The sequence below is a fragment of the Protopterus annectens genome, chromosome 2.part2 (genome assembly GCF_019279795.1).
Source record: "Protopterus annectens isolate FY-2018-M chromosome 2.part2, PAN1.0, whole genome shotgun sequence".
Lineage (NCBI taxonomy): Eukaryota > Metazoa > Chordata > Ceratodontiformes > Protopteridae > Protopterus > Protopterus annectens.
The window spans coordinates 1,127,766,035-1,127,778,478 of record NC_056730.1 but is presented as its reverse complement, the minus strand read 5'-3'; the positions used below and the strand labels follow the sequence as shown (position 1 = coordinate 1,127,778,478).

At 41.9% G+C, this 12,444-nt stretch overlaps 1 protein-coding gene across 1 annotated transcript in view; it reads right to left on the bottom strand.

Annotated features, from left to right (window-relative positions):
- The window catches only part of SMC5 (structural maintenance of chromosomes 5), a 3,018,525-nt gene extending 3,016,013 nt beyond the window's left edge, over nucleotides 1-2,512 (bottom strand). The window contains exon 1 of the mRNA XM_044064368.1: nucleotides 2,243-2,512. Coding sequence (XP_043920303.1) covers nucleotides 2,243-2,445 — 203 coding nt within the window. The 5' untranslated portion in view covers nucleotides 2,446-2,512. The remainder of the gene's footprint in view (nucleotides 1-2,242) is intronic.
- Nucleotides 2,513-12,444: the final 9,932 nt, after the last annotated feature.

Sequence of the window (12,444 nt, the reverse complement as noted above, 5' to 3'; positions counted from 1 at the left end):
AAAAAAAGAGTGCAACTTCCAAAATTATATCAGACTATCAAAAAAGTAAAGCCATCAGAACTTCCACTACAGAAACTCCTCCTACAGCACAGGGTTCCAACCTGAAAAAAAAAAAAAAAAAAAAGACTACAAAAAGTAATGCATTTAACATCCACCATTAATGAGAACATCATTATGAAACAGTCAGTTATGACAGCAAAACACATACTAACTGGCTATAGAGAAGACATCCCATCAAAGTGCTTGAAAATTCAGATTAATATAGCAAAAAAACAGGTTATGAATGCAAAGCACAGGAATGACAGCAATTTGGTCCCCTTTATGGATATTTTCTGAGCAAATTTAAGGGCTGATGGGAAAACCTGATAAGACCCAATCATGAGCCTGTTGCTTATGAAAACTTGTAAAAAGGTCCCTTGTGGAAGGATGAACATCAAAACAGATACAAGTACAAGTTTGCCTCCCAAATCTGTTATCCAATACATATCTGATATCCAGATATTAGTCCAGTCTGGTTCAAATAAACAATGCTCAATGACAGGAATGTGGGCTACTGTGGGACTATTCCAAACTGGCAAACCCTGGTCTAAGAGTAAATACCACTACAACAGATTATTATGGGAACCACAGTATTTCATCCTCAATCAACTGAAGAAAAATGAGGCAAAACAGTGCAGTGAACATTAATAAGATGCAACGATATTCTGAGTATTCACTTCTTAATCAGCAATAACAAAGCAAACAATACTATTATGAATCCATAATTCACTTTAAGCAGTTCAATTTACAGACATTACAATGACAGCTCCAGTGTTGCAACCGATCTCTACTACAGAACCAAGCTACAGGAAACGACAACTGTTTTCATAAAAAACTGGCTAATTTCTATACTTTTCAAAAGAAGTTACTGCATATCAAGGTAATTCAGAGTCCAGATTCACGCTGATTATGCAAAACTTACTCTCCACATGATAGTTAAACAATAATCCAGGACAGTGACTTGGGTATAGTGAGGAGAGACAGCAGTGACTTGAGTACAGCGAGGAGTGACAGCAAGATTTCAGCCCCAGGATCCAAATACTCTTGGCAAGGTGGGAGTACATCCACATCCACTCCATACCATGGATTGGCTTTATCATGGTATAACAGAAGCAATATGGTTAATTTTTCTTCAAAACTAAAAACACTTGTGGTCAAAATGAACTGATGCCCACTGGTCCACATGGCAGAGAACAGTTTCCAACCCCCACAGTTTTGTTCATCCTTTTAATTTTAAGATCAGTAACTTTTCAAACATAATTACACAAAGTTGAAAGCTGTAGAGTAGAAAATAGCGTTTTATGTCAGATGAGAAGACCCTGTGTTATGCTTTCACTTAAAGCATAACTGACAGGAGGTAGCCACAGACAGGACTGCTTAGCAAAGGTATGAGGGGAAAAAAAAAAGAAATGTGATCAACTCATAGCAGGTACCATTCACTTTATTAATTTTCAAACACTAAGGACATGGTGATGCGAATGCTCTAGCAAGAATTATGACCTCCTGTTGAAATGTTTTGGTCGCCAGTACCCAACTTGACTGAGTTTTAACATTAACTGTGGTACCAACTGGTAGTAACTGCAATTCAGATGTGGTCAATAATAATAATAAATGCATAACAGCGTCTATGTTGTTTGTCAAAGGTAAAGATAACTTTCGTACCATTCACCTCAGAAGCCTCGTCAAAATGCGCTACAACCTGGAAGAGGGTTACATCATGACACACTGTTCTTAACAGCTATCACTTCGAGACAATGTTACAAAATCCGTTGCAATACCGAAGCAGCATTCATTAAAAAAATCTTCGTCCACAGTCAAATGTTTTCAAAAGTGCATCACAAACTGTCAACAGGTATTTTATAAACAGCAGAGTAACTCAGCCAGAGCTACGCCTTACTCTTAGTACCATTTCACACTTAGGGTATCAGTCAACACTGCTCGAAGTAGTAAGCACCCTAGGTACATGAGATGGTTCAAGTTGCAGTACACTACAATGCCTGAGGCAATCAAAAAACAACAATAAAAATTCTAATGCGTCAAAATTTCAACTGATTTTTTTCCTAAATACAACACTATTCCAACATAGAAAACCAATACACTGCAGGAACTGCACAGCTGAACTTGTACTGTAACTCTGGCACAGTTACAACGCAAGGGGCTAAAGCAATACCAACTGATACCCATCCAATGCTTTTGAACTTACAGAAAGTTTTCCATTCTGATTCTTACTATAGACCCTTCCACAAATGAGCTGTGTTGCTGGGAGACGCTTCTCGGTACACCACGACTACGAGGGGATGCTCCAGTACCCCGGACAGAGTTCCGAGTTGTGTCATCTACGGACTGGCTCAGGTAAGTCAATAAAGATGTTTGGGAAGTTTTCCTTCCTTTCGAGTTCGCCGCCATTTTCAGTTGTCAACGAAACAACTTACGTAAAAAAGACGCAGACAGCGACAGTCAGTCTCAGAATCATTTAGTCTGTTGATTATTTATTTTTTTTTCCTCTGCCGGAAAGCAGAGGGGCAGGCCTAATAAGTTAATCAGCTTTTACTATTGGCTTTTGTTGTAGGAGGCGGAGGCAAGCTTGTAACCGTGTGTGCTTTCTGTTTTGAGAGTATAAGCGGGACGTCCTCAGAATTCTTGACATGGTTACTAGTAAATAATCTTAAGTATTCTGTCAAGTATTTGAGAATTGCAGCGTAGGGTGTAGAAAGCAGATTCCATCGTGTACTCATAACCACTTACCCCTCTTGGACACTATTAAAATGTACATATCTGTCAAAATGCTGCCCCAAACATTTAATAACTGTAAGTAACATGCTCAGTTGTTCCCCTAAACTATGAAAGATATTGCTTTTAGTTTAACAATATTGTTCATGTTGCTGGAGACATTCATTTAGACTGTTGTAGACATATGACCGAAAAAAGCCATATTGATGTGATGCTCAGAAAAAAATACACTACGTGACATCCCCACTCTGAGCCTGTAACCAAGGAGCCTGAATCCTCACCACTGACACTGGAGAGGGATGTTCACTTGGAATACAAATGGATACACTAAGTATTTCCAGATGCAGCTCTCTGCATCAAGCACAATTTCCCTTAAGAGCAGCCAGGGAACATGCTCAGTCTGGGGGGGGGGGGGGGGGGGGGTTGGTTCCTGTCTTTCCCTCCAGACCCGCAATAAGACTCTCCACTGTTACAGCTTAGAGTTGAGTCCTCCCACACACTCTCTGTGAAACTAGTGCTTTGTGTCCTTACTCCAGGCAGCTGACACACTCACTCGTTGAGATTTGACACACACGCTGGCACAGATTCACCTGCTGTGCCCCCTTCTGCCTAAACTATAAGGTAGTTATCACTGCCAACAGAACCTCGGCCAGCTACTTTAAGGCTCTTACAAGGGTGCCCAAGTATACTGAGTGAAATTAATATTAATACAAATGGTAATATTAACCAAACAGCAAGGCTTTCAGGAGTAGCCAAAGTTATCAGCAAATAAATATATGCAAATATTCTCAAAACTTAAATATTTTCAAAAAAGGACCAGTCACAATGAAAAGTTTAAATATATTTGGTACTTTTTCATTATCGAGGCAACACTTCTAATGAGCCCTTGGAATCTTAGCGCGCAGTCGCCATGATCTCAGAGCTGCTGCTGATGTGGGTACCACACACACTTATTTTCCTGTAACTCATAATTATTAAATTGTATACATAAACTCGCATCAGTGGTACAACTGCTTTTTCAAAACAACCGCTTAGAGGCTAACAGAAGTGTCTCGCTCCTTCAGTCTGCTCACATTTATCTCTAAACATTTATTAACATTGAATTTCAGATGCTGCATAGCACTCATACTTACGCTTACTGTATTATTCACAAAGTGATTTATTAAGACCAATCAGTACTCATTTAAAATTCCAGTATTTCCACCACTTGTTATTGCACATAAGATAATTTCAGGAAAATGTCTACCAGATACAGACTTGCTCTATCCAGGACTGTTGGTAAGCTTCTGAGCCCCCCAAAGCCTTCTAGCTTATCAGTGGGAGTGGTAAGCACTAGGTCGCCTATCTACCATAGGAAGAGTGGGTTTTGGCCCTGAAATTGTAGTTCATTGGCCATTTGGGCAGTTTTTCCATCTCTTTCTACTCTCTGGTTAAAAGTCTGATTTGCATTTGGTCCCTGCCTTTTCTATAACTAGTGTAATCCAGGTACAGATTTGCTGTATCCAGGACTGTTGGTAAGCTTCTCAGCCCCCCCAAGCCCTTCTGTGCTGGAGAGAAGCCTTCTAGCTTATCAGTGGGAGAGGTAAGCACTAGGTAACATATCTACCACAGGAGGAGTGGTTTCTGGCCCAGAAATTATAGTTTATTGGCCGTTTGGGAAGCTTTTTCATCTCTTTCAACCTTCTGATTTAAAAGCCTGTGTTTGTGCTTATTTCCTGCCTTTTCTGTTACTAGTCTAGTCCAGGTACAGATTTGCTGTATCCAGGACTCTTTGTAAGCTTCTGAGCCCCCCAAGCCTTTCTGTGTTGGAGGGAAACCTTCTAGCTTATCAGTGGGAGTGGTAAGCATCAGGTAGCCTATCTACCACAAGAGGAGTGGTCCCTGGCCCAGAAATTGTAGCTATTGGCTGTTTGAGCAGTTTTTTCCATCTCTTTCAACTTTCTGGTTTGAAAGCCGCACTTGTGCCTGTTTCCCGCCTTTCCTATAACTAGCCTAGTCCGGTTACAGAGTTGCTGTATCCAGGATTGTTAGTAAGCTTCTAAGCCCCCAAGCCTTTCTGTGTTGGAGGAAAGCCTTCTAGCTTATCATTGGGAGTGGTAAGCACTAGGTAGCCTATCCTCCACTGGAAGAGTGAGTTTTGGCCCAGAAATTGTAGTTTATTTGGCCGTTTGGGCAGTTTTCCTTCTCTTTCAATCTGCTGGCTTAAAAGCCTACATTTGTACTTGTTCCCCGCCTTTCCTGTAACTAGTCTAGTCCAGGTACAGACTTGCTGTACTCCAGGACTCTTTGTAAGCTTCTGAGCCCCCAAGCCTTTCTGTGTTGGAGGGAAGCCTTTTAGCTTATCAGTGAGAGTGGTAAGCATTAGGTAGCCTACCTACCACAAGAGGAGTGGTTCCTGGCCCAGAAATTGTAGCTACTGGCCATTTGGGCAGTTTTTTTCCATCTCTTTCAACGTTCTGGTTTAAAATCTGCACTTTTGCTTGTTTCCCACCTTTCCTGTTACTAGCCTAGTCCAGATACAGAGCTGCTGTATCCAGGACTGTTGGTAAACTTCTGAGCCCTGCAAGACTTTCTGTGTTGGAGGAAAGCCTTCTAGCCTATCAGTGGGAGTGGTAAGCACTAGGTAGTTTGTCTACCACGAGAGGAGAGGTTCTTGGCCCAGAAATTGTAATTTATTGACCATTTGGACAGTTTGTCCGTCTCTTTCAACTTTCTGGTTTAAAAGACCACATCTGCGCTTGTTTCCCATCTTTCCTGTAACTAACCTACTGGTAGCACTAGAAAGCCTTAAACTGATACAAGCCTTCTAGCTTAGGAGAGAGACTTTGGAGTGATTAAGTATCAGTTTTCTGTACTTTCTTGCTGTACTTAACTGTTTTCTGCCTAAGTGCAGATTTTCCAGTGTTAATTGTGATTTAAAAGCTTGTTTTTTTCACATATTGTATTTATTTGACTGCCTGCACTTTTAAAAAGTTGTTTTTTGTTTAAATAATTTGTTGAACTGTTGTAGGCTACACACTAAAGTGTGATAGCCTTTTCTGATCATTTGTAGTCATTTAAAGCTGTTTTAAGTGTATTTTTTACTGTTTTTGCCTTATCTTAAAAAAAAAAAAAAAAAAAAAAAAATCCTTGTTTCCAACCTTTCTAAGCTTGTATAGTCCAGTTTTCAGGCTAGTGCTGAATTCAGGGCTGTGATACTAGTTTCTGAGTTGCCCATACCTTACTTGGATAGAAGGAAGTTTCTCTGTTCACCTGTGAGAGAGGGGAGCTTTGAGCAACCTGTCTGTCCCTGGAAGAGTGGTTCCAGTCCAGAAGTTAGTAGATTATTGGCCATTTTGGGCTAATTTCTCTCTCTTTCATTTCCCTATTATGAAAACTGCGTTTGCATGGTTTTGCACACCGGGCAGTGCCGGTTAGCTATGGTTAAATTATTACCGGCTCCACTAAGTCTCCTCTTCAGTTTTTTCCCCTTGAAACTAGTCTAACTCTCAACCTAAGCACTCAAAAAGCATCTTACAGCCCAGCACTTGGTCAGACCTAATAGCAAGCCCTAATATACCCTGACACTGATTGCCCAGCAGGGCAAGGCTCTTTATTCACCTCTCATTAACCAAGCGACTAAGCAGCTCACCCTACTATTCAGGCATGAACAAAGGGCAACTTCAGGTGCACTCTCCAGTCCAGCTGGTGAATATGGGTATCCTGAGGCAATGTTACAACTGCCGCATGTACACAGACAACGCTCTTCTCCTACCAAAAAACACTAACATATGCAAGAGATGCAATTATACAGCCAAACTGGAAGCTAAGCCGTCTCCACCTAAGACTGGAACACACAGTCAAGAGGAGAAGGTTAACACTTACACCACAACTCCAGCCGCACACAGACCTACTAAAACAGCACTGGCAAAAATACACATAAATACACAAAAATCATACTCGGAGGCTCTGAATAAAATCCTGCAAAAGCATCAGAGGCCTCCAAAGCAGACACTCAAACAACCTGCACTTCCCGTGACAAACCAGACAACACATAAAACACAAAATCAGTGTGCCGAACAATCACAGCCCTTAAGGTGAAATAACATACCTAACACACTAGTAATAGGTGGCTCTATAGTCAGGCACACTGATGTCCCACTCACTAGGCTGGACAAGCAGAAGGTTACTGTTAGCTGCCCATCGGGAGCCAGAATTCGCCACATAACACAAGCACTCAGGTCACTCCAGAACAAGTACAAATATGACTCTGTCATTGTTCATGTTGGTGTGAATGACCTGAAACATACCTCCCTGGACTACATGAAAAGAGACATGCAAGAACTCTCTGATCATGTAGCCCAGGTTGGTATGACCCGGACCCTGAGTAGCATCCTGCCCCCACCAAGAATGATACCTCAGTATAAAGAAAAAAATAATCAATTTCAACAATTGGCTAAGCTTCTGGTGTCATTCAAAGGGGATCCAGTGTCTGTCAGCCTGGGACGACATGCTCGACAAGCCGCGTTGCTTCACAAGAGATGGCTTGCAGGTGTCACCCCTAGGCTTTTGAATACAGGCCAAGGCTGTTGCTGCCTTTTAGGCAAGGCTCAAAAGTCAAACCCACCTCCATAAACAGCACAATTAACAAAAAACTGAGGGTTATGCTACTCAATGCCAGGAGTTTAACTCTCAAAATGCACGCACTTGAAGCACTCCTCAGTATGGAGAACATCGACATCTGTGCAGTAACTGAAACCTGGTTCAAGGCACCAGAGAGCACTCCAGCACTACTGGGCTACAACTCATACCACTCGTTTTGGCCACAAAACACAGACTGAAACACAAAAGGAGGGGGTGTATTCATATTCATCAAGGATACCTACACCTCCAGGTTAGTGGCACAGCATGATACCTCTGATATCATCCATGTGCAACTAACATCAGGCAAATCTGCAAAGCAAATTGTGGCCTGCTACAGATCACCCTCCATGACCCAGGACCACCACTCCACCTTTCTGAAGACACTGGAAAACATGAAGGTCCTACCAAACACCCTGATATTGGGCGATTTCAATTACCCTACCATTCACTGGGAAAACTACTCAAGTACAAATTTCCAGGCCCAGCGCTTCCTGGAATTCATCAACTCAAATGCCCTCGATCAGCTGGTAAACTTCCCTACCAGAGGTGAAAACATATTGGACCTGGTCATCACCAACATGGGCGACAGGTATTTCACACCAGAGGTCAACCCGTCAATGGTTAGATCAGACCATAAACTAATCACTCTGGATGTCCACACCCCACCACCACCCCCAACTAAGGAAACCACAGTAAAAAACTTTTCTAAAGCAAACTTCACCTTACTTAAGACAGAGGAGATAAGTTTCACAGCTCCCACACTAAAGGATAATGCTGCCCATGATGCAGAAACCCTTACAAATGCACTCTATGAGCACCTACAAGGATGCATGGATCGTGCCATCCCTAGAAAAAACAAGACTCACTCCTCTAAGAGAAGGAAACCAGTTTGGTGGACCCCTGCAATAAACAGGCTATACAATAGAAGGAGGAAACTTGTTCAGAAAAAAAAGCAAATTCCAAGAAGGAAAGAAATCCCTGATCAGTATCAGTAAGAAACTGAGGTCCCTCATGAAATCATCCAAGGCTAACTTCGAAAGAAAAATAGCCAAGGATTCAAAATATAAACACAAAGCCTTCTTTAGCTATGTTAAGAATCTAAGTGGCAACTCACAGATATGCACTGAACTAGTGCAAAATAGCACAAAATATACTGAACCTACTGATATTGCCAACATCCTGGCAGATAGAGTCAGTGCAAACTTCATCCCCCTCTCACCTCCAAAAGGGCCCACAACAATACTGGAAAAGTGTAGTGTCCCAAGAATCACAGATGCACAGGTGAAAACAGCCCTTTCAAAAGCCAAAAACACAGCATCAATGGGACCAGATGGTGTGCCAGGCTGCGTCTTGCACGAACTACAGAATGAACTAACCCCCCACTTAAACACGCTGTTCATCCTCAGCCTCTCCACAGGCTATTTGCCCATAGAATGACGCACAGCAATGATTATTCCTCTCCACAAAGGAGGAGCCACAACTGACCCTGGTAACTATCGCCCCATAAGCCTGACTAGGCTGGTCTGCAAGGCTACGGAGCGCATCATCATGGAACTCATTAACAAAGACATTAAGACCCTCCAAACACTTGACCCAACCCAGTTCGGCTTTGTTAAGGGCAGATCATGCCTACTAAACCTGGTTGACTTCTTCGAGACAGTCACCAAGGCCATAGACAAGGGAAAGGTGGTTCACACAGCCTGCCTTGACCTCACCAAGGCTTTCGTCACCATTCCCCACTCTGGTATTACAGAAAAACTCACCAGTCTGAACATAAACCCCTATGTCACGAGATGGGTTGCCAACTGGCTTACAGACATAACTCATACAGTAAGAATAGTGGGCTCCAGGTCCGACTCTAAACCAGTCACAGGTGGTGTCCCACAAGGCTCGGTCCTGGGACCCCTACTGTTCGGCATATACTTCTCAGAAGTACAGGCAAACACTGGAGGACTATGGCTAATCAAGTTTGCCGATGACTGCAAACTGGGAGCCATAAATGACTCTCCGGCTGACACGGACATCCTCCAAAAGGGCCTTACTGCAACAGACACCTGGTGTCAAAGTCATGGCCTCAAGCTAAATGCCAAAAAATGCATAGTCATCCTGTTTGGGAAAATAAAATACCCACGAATTACCACATAGGTGGCAGCCCCCTTAATACAGAAGAGGTAATAAGAGATCTGGGGACCCAGGTAGATAGTAATCTCTCCTTTGACAATCATATTGCCAAAGTAGTTATGAAATCCTTCTATGTGGTGTATCTAATTACTAAAGGGTTCACATCTAGAAATAAAGAGGTTATAGTGCCCCTCTACTTGTCGCTCATTAGACTCATCATAGAATACAATGCTCCATTTGGGATGTACCTCACAAGACACTTCCAACAGCTGGAAATACCACAAATGTACCTCACCAAGAGGATTACTGGTCTCAAACATATGTCCTATGCAGCCAGACTGAAAAAACTCCAGCTGTACTCAGTGGCATATCGCTTACTCAGAGGTGATCTTTGCCTGACTTACAAAGCCATGTCCAACTCAGAATTGATGTACATGCTCCACCTAAAGAAATCCAAGTCACTGCGAGCCACACGCTCTAGTGAGCTAAACCTTGCCACAACAATAAATAGAACATGCTGGAGGGATAGATTCCTGTCACAGAGACTCCCCATGCTTTGGAATAAAATTCCAAATTACATCAGGCAGAGCCCCTCACTAACACTCTTCAAGAGAAACCTTGACGAGTGGATGAGTAACAGAAAATGCACCCCTGGGATCACTTCATTGGCTCTGCTTGACAGAGGACCAGTTAATTAATCAATGGGGCAGTGAAAGCTAACACACTCTGGCTAGGCTTATAAATGCCCTCGGGCAGATAGCCTAGTACCTACCTATGAACCTATGAACCTATGAATACCATAGACATATACAGATGCATGTCTTTATTACATAGCACATTTTGTAATAAATCAAGAGTCAATGCAGAAAGGAAGAGCAGCTGAAAGGGGCCACTAGAAAGAGAATTGAGTGTAAACAGTTTCTTTGACCCATAAGAAATTAGGACATAATGGAACATTGCAACACAAACTGATAAAAACATTCTGCCTAAATTGAGAGGAACAAATATACGAAGGATATAAGGATTCACTGACAGTGCCACTGCCTTGTCTGCTCTTGTAAATGGTTGTGTGTGTTTATCATTAATAAAGTGCTGGGGTCCATACCGCTAAACTGTCCACATTTTTGCTTTGTCCAGATTCCTAGCATCAAAAGGTTGAGAGGTATAATGAGGTCTAAAAAGTGGCTGGTAATTTATTTACTATTTCACTTGTACTTCTCCCACACAATGTTGTGCATCCCAATTGGGTTGGAGGTATCTAGTACCACTGCTTCAGTAGGTGTGTCCTTCATTGTAATCACAACTGTTTTAATAAATATTCCATAGAACAAGGTGCGGTTTGTTTGAGGAATGGTAGCAAAACAGTATAAAGTGCAAATAATAAAAAAAAAAAAACTTACAACATAATATAAAGTACAAATCACAACAGCAATTGCTAGCGCATGCTAAGATTCCAAGCACTCATTAGAAGTGTTGCCCTGATAACGGAAAAGTACCCCTTATAAATATATTTAATAATAAATTATAAAAAAAACATGAAAATACTATTTACAGTAAACACAAGAGTTTCAGTAACAGGTGATATTAAAAATAACACAGATGGAAAGTTTCACACAGTCAGAGGCACCGGAAGCTGTTGAAGGCTGGGGGGGGGGTGGTGAGAGGGGCACTTAGTGATCTAAAAAGGGTAACTTTTTAGAACTATTTACTACTACAACATAAGTTCACTTGGAGGGCATTTTAAGCTTAGCCAATTTCCATTTTGGTGCTTGAATTAACATTTCCTGATTGGTCTTAGCCATCCCATGGCTGATAATTGTATAGTAGCCCTAGTGAGAATAACTGTGATCATGCCATAGATAATTTGAGGGGACCCATGTAAGAGATGCAGCATTTAGGAACTGCTTCTATCCATTAGTGGCACAAGGGGCAATCCTGGAGTACATTTTCTATTACTCATCCTTAGAGCCAAGTTGCATTTGAATATGGACAGGGATGAGCTCTGTTTTACTTGAATGGATAGTCTGTTCTGGAACAGTGGTAGCCTCTGTAATATATATCCATCACTCCACAACATTCAGGTTAGATATCTGGACTGAGCATTTCTGATGCCATTTGACTTGCTGATGTTCAGTAGGTCCATCAGTATTAGGTTGGGGGATGCCTTGTATGCTGGACATGTCACCTCTATGCACTCTGTGGGATACTGAGTATAGTGATAAATCTTAGAGGTGGTCCCTGCAAGACCTGTTGCTTAGGGCTTGTATTCTTTAAGTAAGGTATCTCTGTGGGTATTCCAATTGTTGCATGGGTATGGACAGATACATGCTAAAGTGGGCATTATACAAAATGATTGACCTAATGAGGGCTTTGTAAAGGGGGCCAATAACATCTCTAGATCTAGTCACAATCAATTTGTTTATAAGCTGTGCAATATAGAAAGACTTTATGACTCTGGGCACATGTTGGTCAAAAGTTAGGTCACTGTACACACAAGTTCCCAAATACCAAATAACTGGGTCAGTTCTCAGGGGGCATCATCAATTTACTGGTTTCCCCGGAGTAGATGACTTCCCAAAGGATACGATAATGTATTTTTTAGAGTTTCATTTCAATTCATGATTCTGGCACCAGTTATTGGTTGGGACAAACCTTCCTACATGATAGTTAAGTCATTTGTGGATTCAATGACTGGTCCTAGCTTGCAGTCATCTCTAACTTAGACGGCCAAAGCCCTTTTGTCCTTCCCTTTACTTTTGAGATATATATGCCAAACAGAAAAAGTCTCAACACTGAACCCTGGAGGACTCCATTGGTGACTGGTCTCTTCCCCTATTTTGATCTCCTCCATCCTGTGAGCAAGTTGGAAATCCAGCTAGTGATGTAAGTGTTTGCTCCTACATTATTCATCTTTTGTACTACACCTGAGAA